Here is a 22,662-nt window from a genome sequence, read left to right on the forward strand (position 1 = left end):
TTTGACTCAAATCCCAAATGTTTGGTTTCAGTAGGTATCTCTAAAAGATAAGGTATCTTTTCAAAAAGGTAAGTACAATGCTATTATCACACCGATATTAAGATACTATTGTAAAACTTTTTGAACTAAATACCAAGTTTACTAAGTATGATTTTCTTGATTACTTCATGAACATCTATATATTATATCACGTGGTTTATGCATCTTAAGTCTCTTAATTAACACTTTTCCTTTTGTTTTCATCTCACTGTTCCAGAGTTCATGTCTTAACCAGTATATATATTGAGAAGTTATAATGTTTTGTAAATAATAATCATATATCTTCTAATTGTTTATTTGAAAGTATATTGACCTGGAAAACCAACGTAGCTATTTTCCTGCCCTCGTTTTTGGTTTTTTTTCCCCACTATAGATCAAGTGTGTGGACAAACTTTGGAGTGTTCAGATCATTGGGTTGTTAGGAACTAAACCAAATAGAAACATTTTAGCTTGCCTACCATTTGGTTGTTTTCTTTTCACCAGTTATAACTAGGGTGGTCAGTTAACTTTATCTTCAGTAATGTTTGAATTGAAGAAAACAGACTTGAATTTGCTGTTTTATACAGTTTTTTCCCTTACACTTTATACTTGAATTTAATACTAACCACCAGTGGATGGCACTCTTGACAATGATGTCAATTCTAATAATCTTGTCTGAGTACTGTTTTTGGAATACTATGAAGTCATGAGCAGACAATCAGTCATATAATAATCTCCTTGTGGATAACTTTATACTTAAAAGAATTTAAAATTTGTGGAGTTACATAGGAAATACTACTTTATCTCTTTTCCTTTGCTTATCCTTAGCTGACTTCCTCTAAAAAAGCATTTGCAAAGTGGTGTCTGATGTTTTTGGGTAAAAATGATTATGTTAATATTTGTAAGTAAAATGTCATCAAAATTGGTACGTAAAAGTCATTTTGTCTTAAAATTTAAAAATAAAATTTCTTAAACTTATTTAAAACTTAAGTAAATCTTCAGTTGCACATGGCCATGTGTGGATCCCCATCCTAGCTTTTGTAACTGTAGCATGTGGAATGGTCCTCTTCTGTGGAAGGGCATGCTCCCTGGTTTCATGGCATCTCTTGAGCATTGCAAGCATCCCAATTTGTGATCAGGTCTTAGAGGAAGTTACTGCTAGAAAGATTTTATTTTAACTCTGTTCAGGAAAGACAAGAAATGCCTCTCCTCTTCTAACAAGGTCTGCAGTGTTAGAGAAGCAATAGATGCCCAACTTGCAGCTCTGTTTATGCCTATTGTATATGCTACTCATGAACATAGCAGAAATTATTTAATATTCTAAAAACTTGTAACAGGAATAATTATGTATTATAAGGGAATTATTAAATGACATAAAGTTCATAAATTAATATTTATACTTTGATTTCATTACAGATAACATTATCTTTTTGAGTGACCAGACAAAAGGAAAGGAATGAACGGATGATTCTTTAGCCATTATTTGGTACAGTCTCACTTTCAAATCATGTATAATCTTTATAGTTTTAAGGACAATTAAAATGATATTTTATAAAATGATTGATAATGTTTTCTGTCACTCTTCTCTTTATGTGGCATATCCCTTGGTAGGTCCAATCAGTTATGGCATTTACTAGTTGTTTATACTTTTGGGGTGGTTTCTTTGTATAGGTATACAAAATAATGAACTTTCAGGTTCATCTGTCTGTGTTATAGCGAAGAGATAAATGTCCTGTGGAAGGCCCCCTGCTTTTTGTGTACACTTCTATTTCAGTATTGATTCAGCCTTGCAGTGTTGATTGAGCATTACTATATGTGAGCCATTTATCCTACAGATGTAAATATTGATTTTCTTATGCTTGCTCTGTAGACTTGCAAGTAAGGACTGACTTCTCTGTGTGCCTGTACCTTAACCAGGCATGGCACAGAAGAAACAATTAATGTTTGATAGATGAATGATTCCAATGGGGTGTTCAGCTTTAGTCTAAATTGAAGAGATGAGTGATGACGAGTGTCTAACCTAAATTGCTTCAAGACTAACCTGTGTTATTTATATCTTCAGTTTTTAGACAGTTTCCCAATAGCATTTGTGAATCATAGTTTATAGCAGTAAAGATCTGAGATAAAACTAGAGATGAATTAGTTCATCTGTAGGCTCTCTGTTTCCATTATTCTATGTCTTTTCAAGCCCCTCTTTATTATCCTTTTCAAGATTCCTTCCAGAACTTTCAGTGGGTGAGAAGAACCCCCCCGCCCCATGCTGGGGATGGACCCAGGGCCTTGGATATGCCAGGCAAACACTTTACCACTGGGCTACACCCCAACCCAAAGGTTCTCTTAACACCTTTGACTTTACTTCCTAGAGCCTCAGACATCTCATTTTTCTTTTATTTTCTGGTAGAGTACCCATAATTACTAATAAAGATTACATAAAATCAACTTAGTTTTCACTGGATTTTGTTTGTAAAGTTTGTATTGGTCTTTCTTGGGTCTGCCCGCAGTTTGAGTTGTTTTATTCAAATGTTAGAAGTGCCTTGTTCTCTCTGTCCCACTCTGCCCAGCTTAGTCCCTCCTGTGGATTTGTTCCTTAGGCTACATATTCTGACCTCTTTGTCTAAGAATGTGGTACTAACTGTAGCTTAAATTATGTTGGACTTAACTATTTCCTGCACACTTGAGCAGCTTTTTTGTGCTTAGAGTGCAGTTTGGCTGAGGAAAGATGGCATTTCTTAGCTTTATCCTTTCCTTGCCTAGGAACAGTACAAATTAGTTACTGTTACCTCTCATCAGCTGTCTTTGTCTTTCTGCAGTGGGAACCATTAGTTTGCAAATATAGTAAGTCTGCTTTTTAGTTTCACACATTGAATCTGTCTTGTTGAGGTAGTTTTATTCCTCAAATAAAATTGTAAAATAAAACATGTCTTTGGAGTAGCTTGTGTGTCTTCCCTCAGCAAAGCAACTTTTATACTCCTTAAATTTTGTGAGAAATTATACAGATTAGCATTCTTCACTAAACAGGATGATAAATCAGCCTGTGCTCTGGGAAAATCACAAGAGCTTAATTACCTGCCTAAAGCAGTGTCTTGAGTCCAGCATGCAGGAGCAGAACAATGTATCCTGCAGGATCATTTCTGTGAGCTGAGTGAGGGCTCTTCTCTAAGCTATCCTGCAGGGGATTGCCTCTCATCTTGTAGCTCAACAGGCACAAAACTGAGGCAGCAGCACTTTTCTGAGTCAGGTTGTGCCCTCTACCTGTGTACCTGATTGTGGTAGACCCATTGGCTCCAAACCAGTCAGATTTGCTGGAGCAAAAAAACTGTCCCCCTCACCTTGGCAGCCCTATCTGCTTTCTGCTACTCCCAAAATAGTCCAGGGATAGAATATATTTGTAGAATCTGATAGCAGTAATAGACTGTAGAGTTGTTCTAGGCCAAGTTTTGGGTCCTGCATTTCTCTTCTTGATGTGATGATGTCAGAGAATAAACCTGCAGAAAACTGCCCCATGACTTTGATTTGGGGGTTATATATTTAAGGAAAAGATGAGTGCTATACACAGAAAAGTGGGAGAAAAAGTATGAAATGGCATGTATGATGTTATTCCATTTTTGAAAAAGAAGTTATAATTAATTTCACCATGCTTTAAAAAGTCTGGAAGGAGAAACATCAAAATGTGATTATCACTGGATAGGGTATTGTGTATTTTTTTCATACTTTTATATATTCTTTTATGTTTCTTTATAGTATATGTATTAATTTATAATTAATAAAACTTTAAGTTTGGGAAAAAACTTTTCCATTATTTTGAAACCAGGCATACTCAACTTACCTGCAGCCAGTACTGCTTCATGTACTGAAAATGAACAAGAAAATTTTTTATATGTTTTTTCCATCCATCTGCATTTTAACATGCTTTGCTTGTAGTATCTCTGCATTTTAATAACATCTACATAACCAAGGACTGACAAACGTACCTGTATGATATCTATTATTCATTGCCAGTACAATTCTCAGAGTAATGCATTTTTCAGAAATCACTGAGAAATTAATTCAGAGACATCCAAAAACACCAAACATTTATCGGTCTGTTTGGGCAATAGATCTATTTGTTTTGGGGGATGTACTTGTTGCTAACTGGGTTATAGTCTAAGCTTTATAACTCATTTAGGAAAAATTGATGGAAGTTTCCCTTTGTACCCAAAAGAGATCATCTAATTCTTTTTTGGGATAAAACAAAGCAAAATTTATTTATTTATGTATTTATTTGCGGTACTAGGGATTGAACTCAGATCGAGGCAGGCTCAGTGCCACTGAGCTAAATCCCCAGTCCAAAACAAAATTTATTTTAAAAAAAGAGAAAAGAAAAAAAAAATAGAAATAGAGCTTTTGCAACTGGGTCAGGGACCAAGAATTAGAAGGAGCAGAGAGGGATGGGAGGGGTAGGGGACGAAGTAGCAATTCAGTCATACGAACTCCCCACAATAAATGTAATCATTATGTACTACAAATACGTACCAATAAAATTTTTTTTTAATTACAATATTTTTTAAAAAGAAGGTATATTATACTCCATTAGAATATTGCATATATTGGATACATTGCAAATTTTGTCACAAGTACTTATCTGTCTATAGTCCATTAGTCACCTTTTTTTTGTGAGCAGCTTTTTTTTTTTTTTCCCCATTAACTTTATTGGTACATTTTAGGTATAAAATACAGTTACATTCATCATTGAGATCTTGTACCATTACATGAGTCTCTTGGTTCTTATTTTATTTCCCCTTCCTTTGCCCTCCCTTCACCCCCTCCACCCTTCCCTATTTGCAAAGACCTTGTTTCCATTTTTTTCCTCTTCCCATATTTTTTTCCTTTCCCTTTTTTCCCTTCCTCTACCCCTCCCAAGTCCCCTGCTCTTTTAGACCTTTTCTTCCTGTTACACAATATCAGTTATACATTTTTAAAATTACAATATTAAGATCTAGGAGACATTACCACAGATTTTACAGAATTTAAAAGGATATAGAAAGCATATTACAAAAATCTTTTTTGAAGTAAATTTGACAACTTCTAAGAAGTAACTTAGAAGACAAATTAATGAAACTAACTCTGGAGGAAATATAAAATTTGAATAGCACCTATTAAAGAAAGTATATCCCTAGCTTGAAAACCTACCTATATGACAACAGCAGGCTCATAAACATTTTAACTGATAAATTATATCAAACAATTAAAGCAGAAAAAAGAAGGAACACTTCTCCCCTCATTTTAGGAACTCAACATTGTGCTAATCCTAAAACTGGATAAAGATAATAGAAAAAAGTATGAACATAGAAATTTGTTTAACAAAACAAACTATTAGAAATCAGATCTGGGAGGATGTAGAAAGTGGTTTTGTTATCGGGATGGCAGTGTTGGTTCAGCTTGGAAGATCCACCCCCAAAAGGCATCATTTTAACAGAGGAAAGGAAAAAGCCATATGATCCTGTCAGTAGTTGGAGAAAAAGTATTGGACCAAATTCTACAGCTGTTTATGGTAAAAGCTATCAGGAGACTAGAAGTAGAATAGAAACTTCTCAACAAATTAAAGACATGTACTCCATACTTCCAGCAAGAACGCCTTGTATGAATGGAGAAGATACAATGCTTTCTCCTTAAGGTGGGGAACAAGGGCAGATATGCTTACTCTTTATCTGTCCATTAAACTTTGAAACCTAGTCCCCACCAAAATAGTCTGGCAATAAAATGACACAACTAGGATAGGATTGGCATGGCAGAAGCAAAATCTTTATATGTAGATGAAATGATCATCTACAGAGAAAATACTAAGAAATCTCTAGGACCCCCTAGAACTTGTGCTTGAATTTAGCAGGATTAGAAAACACAAGGTATATATAAAAATTCAGGTCTGTGTCTACTTGGTGCTAAAAATGAAGAACTGGATATTGACAGTTAAAAGTTATGTAGGAGTGCAAAGGACCCAGAAAAGCCAAAAACAAAAACAGTGTTGGAAGACATTTAGCACGCAATTTGAAGACTTCTTCTAAAGCTACAGTAATCAAGGCAGTGTTGGTGTGAGGAAAGACATATAGATCGTTTGAATAAAACAGAGAATCTAACAATAGAACCACACATACATGGTCCACTGAGTTTTGAAAGATTATTTAACATTAGCATTTTATAGACTATAAACTCGATTCAAGAGCCGAGGAAGACATAGTGTCTTCAGCAAACGGCACTAGAACACCTGTTGTCCGTATATAAAAAATTAATCTCAACCCTTTTTTTCCATACATGAAAATAACTTGAAGGGATCTATGAACCCAAATAAGAAAGCCTAAAAGTATAAAACTTTAAGAAGAAATTATAAGGGAAAATATTTATGAATTCAGGGTAGGCAAGAACTACCTAGGATACAAAAAACATGATGTATAAAAGAAAAAAAATTGATAAATGAGATTCCATCAAAATTTAGAACTTTAAATGACATCATTAAAATGAAAAGTAGTCCTTGAACAGACCATATTTACAATGCATATAACCTATGAGCAGACTATATAAAGAATTCTTAGAGCTCATTAATAGACAACCCAATTAAAATGTAGACATAAGATGATTAATAGCCAGTATAGCACGAGGAATGGTGTGCAACTCTACAATCAGAAAAATACTAATCAGTACAATAATAAGATTGAATTATACATTCATTAGGGAGATGAAGTTAAAAGTTTCAAAAGCCTTGTCATGACTTTTTCTTTTTGTTGGATCCTCCCCCTTTGAGTTTAATTTGTCACGCCCAATGGATTCATTCTGCTGGGTTTCCTGGGGTTGTGATCCTCATTGTCTTTTCCTAGGGATTGTCTAAAATTTTTGGGAGTGCTGGTTTGGTATTCATGAAGTTCCTGAGGTGCTCTTTATCATGAAAGTATCTTATTTCTCCATCAATTTTGAAAGATAGTTTTGCAGGGTACATCAATCTGGGTTGGGGGCTGTTTTCCTTTAGGGCTTGAAATACATCACTGCAAGGTCTTCTTGTCTTGAGGGTTTGCATTGAGAAGTCTGCTGTGATTCTGATGGGCTTCCCTTTGTATGTGATTTGTTTCTTTTCTCTCACTGCTTGTAGAATTTTATTCTTCTGTTGGATTTCTGGAATCCTAACTATTATATGCCTATGTGTAGATTTTTTTTTGATTAAGGCTAGCTGGAGTCCTATATGCCTCACCTATCTGTATGTCAAGTTCTTTTCCCCTCCTTGGGAAGTTTTCTGCCATCACCTCTGTGAAGAGTTTTTTTATGTCATCTGCACTCTCTCCTCTTTCCTCCCTGACTCCAATCAGTCTTATCTTATTCTTCTTTGCATCGTCTACCAGGTGCTGGATTGACTTCTCATGTTCCCTCACAATTTTAAAGCAGTTTTTCTTTTCCTCCTCACTAATTGCAATCTTTTCTTCTATATGTGAAATTCTATCCTCACATTGGTTCATTTTGCTGCACAGACTTTCGATGTAGTTTTTAATCTCTTGGAAATCTGTTTGTATGTGTTTTATGGATTCCATTTGTTTCCTATGTTGGGATTCCATCATGTTCCTCAGCTCCTCTGTTTTTTAATCTGTGCCCTCTCTAGATTTATTAATCATGTCTTGCACCATGAGCACAATCTTTGCTGTTATCTGAGTAATTATTTCTGATTTCATTTTTCCCAGATCCTCTTTTGTTGCCAGTTCAGGGAGTCCAGGTGGTTGAGTATCATAGTGTTCCATCTCGTTTCCCTTTGGGGTTGCTGCAGGTGATCCAGAAGTCTGTTTTTGAGGCTTGTTTACGTGTCTTCTCATTTCCACGGGGGTTGCGGGGGGGGGGTGCTTCTGGCGCCCACACTGCTCACCTTCTCTGCCCTAGGAACTTGGGATGGTAGCGGGGGAGCTTCCTTCTGGGTGCTGGGACCGGCTCAGCTTCTCTGCCCTAGAAGTTTGGGATGGCGGTGGGGGAGCTTTCTTCCGGGTGCTGGGACTGGCTCACCTTCTTGGCCCTAGGAGCCTGGGATGGCAGCTGGGGAGCTTCCTCAAGATCACCTAATTCTTAAAGGCAGTGTTACCTTCATTCAAAGTGCCCTTTTGCCCCTGTCTCACTTAATCTAGCACAGTGACATTATAGGACTTCAGAAGATGTCTGTCATCCAGCTGAATTGGACTGGAACACTGACATGAAAATGAGGGTGGTATCATTTTACTTATTTTCTTTTAGGATTTGCATTATATAGTGTGAAATTTGGTGGAAGTAGCAACAAGAAAATCATTGTAGAAAATGAGTAGTAATCCTCAAGGTTAATGAGTGATTGGAAAATCTTCAGAGGTAATGGTAATCATATTAATGGTTGACATTTCTTTTGTGCTTACTATGTGTCAGGCACTAAGCTAAGTAACTTTTTTTTTTTTTTAACCATGTTCTAATTTTACACGTGAAATCCAGAAACTGAGAGAGATTAACTTTTCAAAGTTATGAAGCTTTTAAGATGCCCACCTGGAGCTTGAGGCTTAGTATGTGAGGTGTTCATTTGCCTTTCTGCCCACTGCATTTGCACTCATACCCCTCTAGGATTAGTTTTCCCATTCTCCTTCTGTTGACCTAAAGAGACAGTGGACATTGAATAAATAATAGGTTTTGGTTGGGTGGAGAGTTTAGGAGTGAAGGAGAGTTACCTCTACCTATTAATCTTTCTAATTCTTAGCTTGATGATCCTACAGGAAGTCACAGATAATTTCTCTACCAGGTGATCTTAACGTACTCCTCTTGCTTTCCTTAGGTCAAGCAGAATCTCTACTGGATAGAGTAACTTGGAGTGTGTGCTCCTTTTACTGTTTACTTACTGAGAGTTGAAATTGTCAGGAATTTTTCAATCTCACTTTTGAGAGATTGAGAAATTTGGGAGGCATTGACAGTATTGAAGTCCCTTCTCATTGCTCTAATTTGCTTCTGTGCCAGTCCCACAGCCCCACATATTAGGGTAGTTTGTAGCTTTTCAGGTTGTCTATGTCACATACCCACAATAATAAAGCATCTTTTTGTCTCCTTACTCTTTATCCACTTGCTCTCTGCCCTCTTTTGTATCTTTGGGCTTTTTTTTTTTTTTGCCATGTATGATGTATTCATCTTGATATTTATTTAGTATTTTTGCCCTACCTGTTGTTTGAAAAACAAGTAGACTATAATAATAATAGTTCAGAGTTAGGGCCATACAGTCAGCTTGAATTTGAATCCATGCTTCTCTACTCAACAGCTGAGTGAGTGACCCTTGGTGAGTTACTTAACTTTCTGCCTTAAAATTAAATAAGGATAATACTACTGTTGTGAAGAGCACAATAAATGCTATAATATCTGTAACTCACTTAATAGTGATTAAAACAGGTATTCAGTATATGTTGACTGTTATTATTGTTACTGTTTTAAACAAGACATGTTCTTTCAGTCACTGCCCATCTTACCAAATCTCGTGATTTTTATGAGAACATATTATCCTTAGAATAGTTTATTATATTTGACTTTTTCTTGTTGCTAACTTCCATGCTTCCATGGACGACTGAGCATTTATTCCATGCTGGGTTTTTGTTTTTTGTTTTTGGTTGATTACAATTTTTTTTTAACTCCATAGTCAACTGGGCAGCTGCTGTAAGTATGGACCCAATTCAGCACTGGCTATAGAATTGATTGTAACGAGATTGCTGAGTAAGGAACTCACAGTTTGGGAGGATGAGGGCTGGGAAGGCGAATAAGTGGAAACTCTGAAGCCAAGTGTAACATGGTGTGAAGGTTAGCATGGAAGAGAATAGTTATGCTACTTTTCCTCAGGGGAGACAGAATTAAACAAAGACCCATAAATATAAAAGTTTTTGAAGCAGCAAAAGATGGATACCTGCTAGAGTATAAAGGACCCTGGAATCTTGCAGAACTTTGGCAATGGGGAGCTATAGAAGGTTTGAAAACAGGAATGTCTCATCAAAATTATGCTTTAGAAAGAGAACAAAGACATAGGTGACAGATTAGAAGTGGGGAAAGCCTAGAGATACTTAGGAAGCTCCTGCAATAATCCTGGAAAGATTAGTAGAGTGGGTGGGTGGGTAGGGGTGAGAAGTAACTTGAGGGGCATTTGGGATTCAAATTAATTCAAATAATTGTGTTCTGGTTTTATGCCAGATCTTGTGCTAGGCTCTGGATTAGAGATACTAAGAAGAATAACCACAACCACTGAACAGTGTTGTGGAGTGATACAACAAGTATTGGTAAGAGAAAAAGCAATTGAAAGATGATTCAGAAATTCCTGCTTGGATCACTGGTGAATAGTGAACTTTGTTTCTAAGTTTATGGACTACAGATGAAGGAGCAAATTTGAGAGGGGGAAAGATAATGAATTTAGTTTGAACAGATATTAGTCAGGATGTATGTAATATTAGTCTGGAGCTCAGAAGAGAAGTGCAGGAGTAATTTTTTCCTTCTGCAAACACATCGTAAATAGGTTTTGTGAGATAATTTTCACATGTTGTTAGACTACAGTTTCTTTTGTGGGAAACCATATTGTGGGAAGGATTTCCATTTGCTTGCCTGTTGTGTGAGCACTGGGAATCTGTTTTAATTACATACAGTATAGTAATACAATAGATATGGAGGCAACAGCCTTTGAAAGAAGAGCTTTTCGTTACTGACACTTCCAAGAGGGAGCTTTTTGTTCCTGACCCTTCCTGAGATGAGGGGCATGCCATGCCATGCAGGGCCACAGCATGAACAAAGAGTTGGTAAGGAGGCAAGAAGAGGGGGAATGCATGGGCCAGGGCCTTTCCTGTATTTTTTTCTCTAGGGAAGGCACAGGTAAAGCACAGTGGGTAAGCTGAGCAAATGTAAGTTTAGGTAATTTGACGCATTTCCGCAGTCTCTGGGCTGTAGGGATGATCCCTAGCTGTCAGAAACCTGGGGTAAATGGGGGCAGGGATCCAGTAAAAGGTAGTAGATTAATAAAAGGACTCAGGATTGGTTGGTTTGCTTATCAAATTGTTCAGTGACTTTATAATTAACTAACTCTGCAAGAGGCAGGCACTGTTTGCATCTACAAGGCCTCAAAGATATCAAAGCTTTATGAAATTTTAAAAAAGAAACCATGATTAATACACTATCCAGTATCCATTTTTAGAGCCAATATTTCATTGGAGGTGACATTGTAAACAGCCAAATACTACATTCTGTCCTTTGCAGTTAGGGATTGCCAAGAAAAGCTATATGCAGAAGTCTTTTGCAGGAGCTTCCAGGAAAGTTCTTACATGAACTACTCTGTTTGGAGACTCATCCTTTGTGTTTCTTCAGAGCCTCATCCCCATTTTCTTGTCTGAAATGTGGACTTGATGGCTTCATCTCCAGTAGCCATCCTGAACATGAAGCTGTCTTCAGATGGAAGATGGAAGAAGCTGGGATGGGACCACCTGGGACCACTAGATCATCCTGGACAGCCTGCCTCTGGCCATTTTGGGAAGATACAAATAAACTTCTACCTTGTTTAATCCACTTACTGTGTAACTGTGTACAGTTAAGCCTAATCCTTACAATTCACACATGCTTACCTTTATCTCCATACACATGATCAAATCTTTGCTCTTGTCCTTTCTGTTTCATAACCTTCCACTGCAAGCAAAAGTAAAAACTTATCACTTATCCCATAGTCTTTTAGGTGTTTTTTTTTTCTTTTTTTTTTTAGATCCTCCCCAAAGGTCTTTTAGGTTTTTAACCTATATCTTGTTAGAAATTTGGGGAGGGACATAGGGGCATAAAAAGAATGAACCTTAATAATTAGCCATGAAAAGAGGAAGTATAAACTTATTTTTCATTGAATACTGTTGAATTTTTCTTATAGCCCCAGTGAAGTCACTTAATTAACCCTCCTCCCCTGTTAAATAAAGGGGCACTTTGGAACAGAAGTATTGTCCTTACACTCCCTTGGGAGTTAGCTGATTAGATCATTTGGATAAAGAGGCTTCCCATAGTTACAAAATAGTTTTTATTGTATCATTGGATGCATTAGTCTGCTCATACTGTCATAACAAAATAGCATACGTGGTAGACAAGGTGGCTTAAACAACAGACATTTACTTTCTTACAGTATTGGAGACCGGAACCCAGGGTGGCAGCATGGTCAGCATGGTCAGTTCCTTGTGAAGCCTATTCCTGGCTTGTAGGGGCTACCATCTTGCTATGTGCTCATATGACCTCTTTTTTATGTGTGACTACAAGGAGTAGGGACCCACCCTTTTGACCTCTCAACTTTAGTTACTTCTTTACAGGCTGCACCTTCCAATACAGTCATGTTGGGAGTTAGAGCTTCAACAACAGAATAATTTATGGGTCGGGGACATAATGTAATTTATAACACTGGGCTTGTAGCAAGAAAGAAAAAAACAAGGGACAATGTTAAAATGATAGAGGAACTGAAATTAAAGCAACACAGGCAACACAGAAATAGGTATTCTCCGATGACACTAATCTTGACATTGTGGTTTGGAAATAAAAACAAAGGCTATCGCCTCAAACATTTTTCAAAATTCCCTTTAAAACAGTGAGGCTGTCTTGTTACCATTTCTCTTTAACAACCTACTTGAACTGAGGCTCTACTAAGTACTATTGAAAGATTTAAAAACTGTTAAGATTGCAAAAAAAAATGTGATTCACAAATGCTATGATTACATTGAAAATAAATGCATAGATAAGTAGGAGTTGTTGAAAATAAGGTCAATATTACATTGTAAACAAAAATGTAATTTTAAAACAATGTAGTATGAAAGCATCAGAAGATACAAGGCATTTCTAACGCATGGTCTCTATGAGAACATTCTAAAACTAAAACACATTAGAAAGAAAACTAAACACACTTACACACCATCTTTATTGGAAACCTCTGTGCTGTAAAGGTGTCAGTCGTCCTCAAATTGATGTTACAGATCAAAATAATTTTAAATCAATTTCCATAACTTAGGGGACTTAACAAATTGATTCTAAGGATGTATTGATAAGGTTCCAAGAACAAACAACAAGCTCCTGAAGAATGAGATGAGGAACTTACTCTGCCAATCAGCAAGGGTTTTTTTTTCTTTTTAAATAAAACTATTATAATAAGTATACTATTAATGCAGTGACAGACAAATCAGCAGTATAGAATCCATAATCAGACCATGTTTATATGGAAATAATGTCTAATAAGAGTGGCATAGATTATTGGGTAAAATATAAGTTAATAGACAAATGATACAAGGAAAATTTGTCATCCATAGATAATAAAATGAAATAGAATCTGCCTCACACCTTATGCAAAAATAAGTTTATGGCTATTTAAAGACTTACTTGCAAAAGGCAAAACTTAAATGTGAGAATGTAAAGGACAACACTTAGGTTTGGGGATATGGAATTTTTAAAAATGGAAAATTTGACTGTTAAAAGCAATATTTGTTTATCAAAAATCATAAAGCAAAAAAGTCACAAATTAAGATATTTGCAATAATATAAGTTTAGACTAATATAAAGTAAAAATTAAAAAAACTATAAAAGAAAAAAAAGATTGAAAAATGTTCAAAAGCAGGCATTTCACAAAGACATGTTAATATATGAAAAAGATATTGACCTCATTAATAAAAAAATGCAAACCAAAACCTGAAATTTCATTGCAAGCCCTCTAGATTGGCAAATTCCAACATGTTTGATAAAATGCAAGGTAATGGAAGCACACTAGAGAGGGTAGTATAAATTCCAACCCCATCTGGCATTAACTTATAACATTGAACTTTCACTTAGTTATTCCATCTTTAGGGTACACCCTATAGGAATTCCTTGCTGATGTAACTTATGGAACATATCTTAGGGTGTTCATAGCAATGTGCATAATAATATGAAGCTGCAGTCTAATGCTGTACCACTGAGCTATATCCCCAATAATATGAAACTGGAAACAATCCAAAAGTTCAGTAGAATGGATAAATAAATCCTCACACTGGAATACTATGCAACTCTGTAAAGAAGAGCATATTAACAGGTAATTTATAAACGTATCAACTGAGACTTTGATATTGCAGAAGGTCTACGTTATTTTTATAAAGGTTAAAATATCAAGTAAAGGTAAATATGTATACAGATAAGCCCATATCTTTTTTTTTTTTGGTACTGGGGATTGAACTCGGGACCTTGTGATTGCGAGGCAGGTGGTGGAACCACTGAGCTAAATCCTGGCCCAGCCCATATCTTTTAAATTGAGAGAATAATAAATAATTCGTGATGAATTACCTTGGAAGAGTTGAGGGGAAAAAGAACGTAGGAAAGGAAATAAGCACACAAGTAAATGCTGTGATAATGGGTGATGTTTTCTTAATTTGAGTAGTGGAGTTCTAGGTATTCATTTGGTTTATACCTTAGGTATATGTTACATGTATTTTTTATATGTATTGTTGACTGAAAAATAACATTAACCTAGTTGAGAATAAAGAAAATTATACTAATATGGGGCTAATTAAGATTGAAATCTGGGAAAACAGATTCAAACCATCTTGGAAATGTTTTCAGTGGTTTTACAAAATGGTAACAGTATAGCTTTAAGTCACAAGGTAGTTGGAAACTACATCACTTTTTAGTCAGAAATTATGGTTGGTGCTGGCAGATATTAAGTTAATTTACAAGAAAGGAAGAGGGTGCAGTCTCAATGTTGGAGTAGTTTGGATAAAGGAGTCCCTTGTACAGGTCATTACAGTGTTTCGGGAAGCTGCATTTGCTTACAGTCCAGAGGTCGGCTTGCATGGGGGTGAAGGTGAGGGTGTGTGTCTGCAGCTTAGTTCAGAAGTTCTGTGGACCTGTCTAAAGCCAGATTTAACTATGCCTCCCAATCTACGTTAAGTTGCTTAAACCAGTGTTACTCTATTTTGATTTTGTTCCTTGACAAGTTAAATATTAAGTACAAGTTTTCATAAAATAATATTGTACTTATAATATGTAGTGCCATGTAGTTAACATTTGAAGAATACTCCGGCATTTTATATTTTTATAGGTCCTGTCTTATATAATCACTGTAATGATTCTCTGAAACAAGTGCTATTATCTTGCTCATTTTCTAGATGAACAAATTGAGGTTTAGGGAGCTTAACTTACTTAAATTCACATAACTAATGAGCTGTGGCAATCATGTTCAACTCCAGCTCTGATTGTAGAAGCCAAGCTCTTAAACCATCCCTGTTGACCATCTGATCTCTGTTTATTTGGAAACAGAGGGTCAGAAAGTTCAAGAAATTTGCTAGTGTCACATGGCTAAAATCACTGAGAGTACAAGGATGCAAGTATTCTGGTTATTATCTTTTAGGGTTTTTCCAATTTACCGTGAGAGCATTATTAACTGAGTAAATGAGGACTAACATTAGAGGTCGAATATTGGACCCAGTGGGTTTAGGTTTTCATGAAAACACTTGTTGCTTTGAGCTGTGTTCCATGATTTGAGAGGTGATAAAGAATATCAGGAGCCAGAGAAGATGAAGCAACGTGACATACAAAAAGGAGATCTAAGATTTTGCCCCTGAGCTAATATTGCTCAAGGCCCCCATTTCCCTTTATTTTCAATAAGGCAACATCAGCAGGTGATCTCCAAGGTCTTTGGTTAAGACAAAGGATTCTGAAAGGGTTGCAATCCCAGTACTACTCTTTACTAGCTATCTCATAATCTCAGCCTTATTTTCCTTCTCATAAAAGATGGGGATAATTATAGAACCTGTCTCAGATGTTGATCAGTTGTTATTTCCAGAGAACTCTTGTAACAACCAGCTGCCCAAATCTAGAGTTTCTGGCCATAAGCCGAATTTTTATTTTCCTATTGACATGGTTGCTTTCACTTTTTAAGAAGGGAGAACAACAGGCAGGATGGGGTGCATTATTAGCACACAGAAGCACTGGGTCCAGGGAGCTAACTAAATAACACCCTGGTCTCTGTGTGTAATGATAGGGCAAGGAGGAACCCTGTCTTCATTCTATATCTGATGTAAGTTTCCTCTTACTTTAATAAAGTCTGTTCTTTAACATAAACCATGTGATATTGTAAAATTTGTTTTGAATCTTGGTGCGTGACAAGATGATATGCAGACATTTTTACTACACACTGTAATGTGAGGAATTTATATTTTGTTGTAGTGGCAGTGGAAGCTATTGAAGTATTTTAAGTAGTGGAATGAAATGATTTGATTTACAGATTAAGAACATCACTCTTCTGCCTAAATTAAGGCTATATTGTTCGAAAAAAGACTAGAAGTGGAAAAAAAGTTAGGTGGTCATCAATTAGTATAGATGAGAAAAAATGGCAACTTAGACTAGAATGGATACAATTGAAACGTAAAATTCAAGATATATTTTGTAGTTAAAATGTGTAAGTCATGGATGAGTGGATATGGGGTAATGGAAAAAGGAAAAAAATCAAGTTAATTATTAGTGCCTGATTTTAGGAACTGAATAATGTTGCCATTTGCTTAAAGGGGGAAGATTAAGGGAGAGAGAGAAATGATGTATTTTTTTAAAGGCGGCAGGGGGGATAATTTGACAGGCTTGTTTTGGACATGGAAAGTTTGAGTGGAAGGGGTAAAAATAATAAAGTTAGTAAAAACTATGGTCAAATATGAAATTGTGTGTGAAATGCATTCTGATATGCTGTATATTCTAAACCTCCTCTTTGAATAATACATAGAAGAAAGTTATTATTGTATTTCTTCTCATAAGGAGATGCAAAGGTATAAAATTTAATAAATCTCAAGCCATAGAACTGAGGTCACAAGAAAAATGAATAGGGACAAAGGTAGTTTGTGGCATAGCCCTGTCACTGGACTACATTCTAACTACTGGACTCCCAGAGACTTCTGGAAACCTACCTTATTCTAATTCTGCAGCACAGAGTTCAGGAAGCATTTGGGCCAGGTTGTAAAATTGGCTTAAGAAAGCTCAGACTTTGGCGAGGACTGTGTTTATGGCTGAGTACTCTGTGGTTCTCTGTAATCAAATTGTATACAACATAATGTTGTGACTGCAGAGGCTCACCTGGCTCATGTGAGAGATTTTTAGCATCTACTTAGATGAGACTGTATCTCATTCTTTCACATTTATCATCTGCCTCTGTGGGGTCTTGTGACGGTGCCAGCCGTCACTAGTCGAACAGTACCTGAGAGGAGGGGAGAGGATGAAAGAAAAACAAAACCTCTGAGGAAAAGAAAAAGGAGAGAGAGGCGGAGGAGAGACCCCTCTTCCCACTTTATTGCCCTTTATATACCTTTTCCACAACCCCCAACCCCTCCTCTGTACATAATTCGGCGACTAATTATTTTCCAGGGAAAAGGTCAAATGTATCTTTACAACTCCGGGAATAACATTCCCTTGCATTACAGACATTCGAACTCTTTCTATTTAACCACTCTCGTTACAAGTAACCATCCTTGTTTTTGTGCCAGCTGCATATCCAGGATTCATTATGTTCTCAACAGACTCAGAGGTCTCTCAAGGTTATTTCAACCGTTCGCTCTCCACAGGGTCTTTTGGAAGAGACTTAAAAATATATCCCTCTGTCGGTCATTGGGAATGTTATTGAACTCCCTGCTCTATATCTTGGTGGCATTGATTTCCTTCTCCATCCTTCAGACATTTTCAAACAGTATTCATCACAACTTACTCATGTTTTTAAAATCAATTTTGTGAAATACACTCTAGGATAGAAAAGTGTCTGAGTACCACACAACTACAAAGAGTAAAGGGCTTTACTGAGAAAGGGTAATAATGTATTATATTATTGTTAATTGTAGTCAGAATATGTAAGGCATTTTTTAGATGAGTAATCCTTTTTTGGTTGATAAATCTGCATAGTCTTTATCAGCCTGAGCTACTGACTAATTAATATAGTAATAATACACCTAAAAAATTCTTATTTTGAATAACTTCTATGTTGTATTTCATTATTGTTTAGATATTCAAATAGTTAAGAATTTCTGATGCTATGGCTCAGTAATAAAGAACTTCGAGATAGACTCCAAGAGACAGGTCTTTTAAATCTAATCCAGGGCCAGTGGCACTGACCTTTATTTAATGTGCTTTTACCAGGGTGATGGACAGTGCCAATAGTGGAATTCTGGTATTTCCCCTTTTCTGGGTATGTCTGAGTCCTCCCTCCTGAGGAACAAGACTTCTCACTCTTCAGAGTGATCCTGTGCCTCCTTCTACACTTTCTGTTCTGGGTGGCTCCAACCCAGAACAGAAATTGAAATTGAGTCCACATCTTCCATATTCTTTGTGACTCGCATGTCTTCCTTCTCCATGTGACACCAGACACTACTTCATTTGCATTTTAGCAAAGAGCTGCTGAGTTTAGATCATAGAAATGACAATGCATGCAATCTAGGAAGAGGACAGACTAACCTGAAAGAGCCAGAGAAGATTCAAACTGTGGTATATGACAGACTAAACTAGGTAGAGATGAGACAGGTACAGTGAAGCAAGAAATAGAGGGCATAGATTCTCTGAAAAAAATTCTAATCAGCAAGGAGCTTACACACCTCAACAGAAGAAATAAAGATCAAGGCTGGCTAATTGCTGACATGTTGGAACTAGCTGAATGGGTGTTCCTGGTCCTGATTGTCGCTCAGTTTATCCTTGGAAATCTGGGGAATGGTTTCATTGGGTTGGTCAATGGCAGCAGCTGGTTCAAGAGCAAGAGAATCTCTTTGTCTGAGTTCATCATCACCAACCTGGCCCTCTCCAGGATCATTTCGCTGTGGATTATCTTCATTGATGGTGTTTTAATAGTTTTCTTTTTCCACTTGCATGTTTCAGGGACACTAATGCAAATCATTGATACTTTTTGGACATTTGTAGACCACCTGAGCATTTGGTTTATCGCTTGTCTGGGTATCCTCTACTGCTTGAAAATTGCCAACTTCTCCCACCCCATATTTTTCTGGCTGAAGTGGAGAGTTTCCAAGGTAGTTGTATGGATGCTATTGAGTGCACTGCTCTTTTCCTGTGCCCGTACTATGTCTCTGATCAATGAATTTAAGCTCTATTTTGCCTGCAGTGGAATTGACAGCAAAGGAAACATGACTGAATGCTTCAGAGAGAAGAGACATGAATATGACCTGATGCATGTTCTTGGGAATCTGTGGAATCTCCCTCCCTTAATAATGTCTCTGATCTCCTACTTTCTGCTCCTCTTCTCTCTAGGGAGGCACACGCGACAGATGGAGCAAAATGGTATCAACTCCAGAGATAAAAGCACTGAGGCTCACAAGAGGGCCATCAGAATCATCCTCTCCTTCCTCTTATTCTTCCTATTTTACTTTATTTCCTTTTTAATTTTTTCATTCAGTCGTTTTGTACCTCAATGTAAGATGTCTGTGATGATTGGTGAGGTAATTACAATGTTGAATCCTGTTGTCCACTCATTTATTCTAATTCTGGGCAACAAAAAGCTGGAACAGGCATTTTTGGTGATGTTCCCATGTAAGTTTGGTCATCTGCAGCCTGGATCTACAGAACCCTTTTCCCCATAGAATAACAGAGGGTGTAGGATGGACCCCAGGAGTCCTTTGGGCTGGCTCAAGACTAAGGGCTCTCTCTTGCTGATCCTCCCATGGTACCAGTTCTGTCCCATCAGTAGCAGAGAAACATTGCTTCCTTCACCCTTGCTCCTACCTGGTTCTAGGCAAAAGCACCATTTCCCACAACCTTTCTCTAAAGCATTGTTTTGGAGTAGTAAAACAGTCTTGGGAAATGTCAGTGTAGTAAGAATGCTCACAGTACAGAGCTGGAGCTGTATTTTAATAACCATCAGCTTAACATAATGAGTCTGAATATTAGTTTCAAATTTAATACTGATGTAAATAAAATAAGAGCTGTTGACATCAGGGAAAGATCAAAAGCTTTGCAGTTCTGTAGATGTACACTTGAATTCTGGTTATTGTCAACTTTTAAAGATTGTTGGCCTTAGATGAGTTACTTTACTTGTCTGATGGTGTCTTTTCTCACCTTAAAATATAACATTAACTTTGCAGCATATTAGAAATTCATAAGACAATGCGTGCCAGCATTTTAGTACAGTGTATTGTATCAAGTGCTGAATTAAGTGAAGCCTCATATTTCAACTAACAGTGGTTGTGCAGCAACAACAATTCCCACAAGATATCTATCTTCACAAAACAATTATTGGATGAAGAAAGCAGTGGGATGAAAATGAAGACCCTGGTATTTTATTATCATTTTACTAAAGTAAATTTCCAAGGAATTTTTAAATTTTTTTAGATTGGACAAAAGACTAAATATGCCTGTTGGGAGCAATGCTACATAATTTTAGGGAAAAATCATTTGGTTAGGCCTAGGTCTCCTGCCTACAGCCCAGCTATGGCATTCTGAGACATAATTCCATTTTGGCTGCTGGTCACAACTGAGACCTCAATGATCTGGTGATGCTGTGATTCTCCAGGACAAGATTACACCAGCTGAAGACATCCTGGGAGGAACAAAAATCTTCATCTAGTCAGTTCCTCATTGTTTTTGGATTGTTACACTTTGTTTATGCTGATGTACTGAACTCTCTGCAAGTCATTTGTTACATTTGTTTCTCTGGATGAACTGAATAAAAGGTGCCGTAAGCTGGGGGCTTTCGCCTTTGCTGCCCAGAGCAGCACTGATCAGGCCCAAAGTTTAACTTCTCCAAGTCTCATTTTTCTACCTTTCCTGCATAATAAGTTAATTTGCCTTGTGCTGCCATGGCTCACAGGAGACTAGGGCTCACTGCAGAAGTTCTAGTAATGTCCCCCTTCCCTGTTCCTTACGTATGCCTGCTTGTCCTCTTATCTCTCCTCCCTCCGTTCTTTGTACCGAGATGCATATTTGTTTTTAAAATTACAGTTTTATCACATGATATATACAGTTTGTAGCTTAATTGATACTATTTAAATAGAAATACAAAGGGATTGATTTTCCTATCATTGTACAATTTTGACAAGAAAATGAGAATATTGTTTAATATGAAGAATTCTTAAACTTTTCAACACATTCAGTGTGACACAGCATTTTTGAATGTGAATTTCTAGCACTAATGTGGCTGTAAACCATGGTGGACCTTTTAGAGCTTTCAGTGGTAAACAGCTGGCTGTGGCACATGTCCCATCCATTCAGCAGCAGTGCTTTCAAGTGTCAAGAGTTATAATTGTGAATAAGGACCTGAAAGCCCAAACAGCCTAGGCTCAAAATCCTGGCCCTGGCCCTTATGAACTGCATGATCTTGAGGAAAGTTCTTAACATCTCTACATTTTGCTTTCCTCATTTGTAAAATGGAAATAGTAATATTGTTTGTATAGGGGTGTTAGAAGGAATTAATGAGTTAGCACATGAATAATGTTTAGAGTACTTCATGGAATAAACAATAAATATTACAATGATTGTTTTTGTTTTTTTGTGAAGGGAGGTACAGTTTGATCTAGCATGAAGGATCATCACGTTACTTGACATTTAGTCATATGAAACCAGATTAATTTTAGGACTTTTTCTGGGATATAAACATTTATTTTTAAAATTACAGGAATGTAAAAATGTCTTTTAAGTTGATGCTTGCCTCTTGAAGCTGCTAGGAAAATTCCTAATTTTTGACTCAATCTAAAGTTCCCTGTAGAAAAACTAACTGCTGAAAACTAAAGAATAATTAAGATTCATTCATAATTCAAAAATAAAAGGAATCCTATAACTGGTATTTCTCTCCACCTCATAGTTCTGTAATTAATAAAAATCTGTGTTTATTTTCAGCATGGAAGTTTCACTATGGAAATCCATGCTGTCTTGATTGGCATCTGCTTTGTCCACCCTGACCCCATGCTCTATAACTCAGCCTCACCCACTCTGGAACTTGTTCCTACTTTTTGTTGTTTTGACAACTTCTCTTCCTACCTCTGACTTTATGGTTCTCTAAACCTAACCTGAGCTCCCAATTTTGCCTAATTGGTTAAGTGTTAGGATTTTCCTCTTATTCAGTCAAACATAGCACCTCACTAGAGGTTTGGTTTAGCTGATCATTAGCTATCTACATTTCACTGGCTCCTGAAGTGTTAGTGCAAGGTGCAGAATTTTCTGCAAGGGAGTCTGATGTGAAAACTCATTTGGTCCTAGAGAGGAAATGTGGTATGCCCACTCCATTCCAGATTCCCACTTTCAGAGAAGTTTGGAGGTGACCCCCAGGAAATATAATCAGATATGATTTCCTGACTTCGGCTGCATGTGGACTGAAAGTTGGGTGGAAGTGGGGATTTGGGTCTGGTTGGTGGATGAGTTGCTGAGGCAAGGAGTTTCATTTATTGCTAGAGGCATAATGATGGGAAGTCTAGCTATTTTGGAGAGGATTTGGTCTTTGAAATCCATTAGGGGTAGTGCCTAATCTGCAAGCTCCTCACCAATCCCAGGGAAGATCATTACTTAGGCCCAGTTTTTAGAAGTCTTAACAATACCATCTTTACTTTTAATTAATTGGCTTCCATTTGCAAACCCCTTAAGATTTGCCCCCCACCCCATATGTGTGATTGAGCCTTTTCTGTGAGCTACATTCTCCAGCCCTTATTTTTTTTTTTTTTATTTTGA

The 22,662-nt window shown here is 36.9% G+C and overlaps 2 protein-coding genes across 8 annotated transcripts in view; both read left to right on the forward strand.

Annotated features, from left to right (window-relative positions):
• Ssbp1 (single stranded DNA binding protein 1) overlaps positions 1-22,662 on the forward strand; it is a 110,200-nt gene that overhangs the window by 13,116 nt on the left and 74,422 nt on the right. For 2 of the 7 annotated variants that reach the window (XM_004851302.4, XM_021263718.2), the window contains exons 7-8: positions 1,435-1,504; positions 11,359-11,556. In XM_004851302.4, the coding sequence (XP_004851359.2) occupies positions 1,435-1,478 (44 nt within the window). In that variant the 3' untranslated portion in view covers positions 1,479-1,504; positions 11,359-11,556. Of the gene's footprint in view, positions 1-1,434; positions 1,579-2,230; positions 2,458-11,358; positions 11,557-22,662 lie in introns of those variants that run through there. The other 5 variants (XR_015449121.1, XM_087205935.1, XM_021263717.2 and 2 more) reach the window with 4 other exon arrangements.
• Positions 11,705-22,661, forward strand: Tas2r3 (taste 2 receptor member 3). Its single transcript, XM_087205932.1, has one exon. It carries the CDS (start codon positions 18,636-18,638, stop codon positions 19,584-19,586), a length of 951 nt encoding a protein of 316 aa, XP_087062058.1. The 5' UTR covers positions 11,705-18,635; the 3' UTR covers positions 19,587-22,661.

This window comes from Heterocephalus glaber, unplaced genomic scaffold, assembly GCF_053883595.1.
Source record: "Heterocephalus glaber isolate CG9 unplaced genomic scaffold, H.glaber_assembly_v1.0 deba00000621, whole genome shotgun sequence".
NCBI lineage: Eukaryota > Metazoa > Chordata > Mammalia > Rodentia > Bathyergidae > Heterocephalus > Heterocephalus glaber.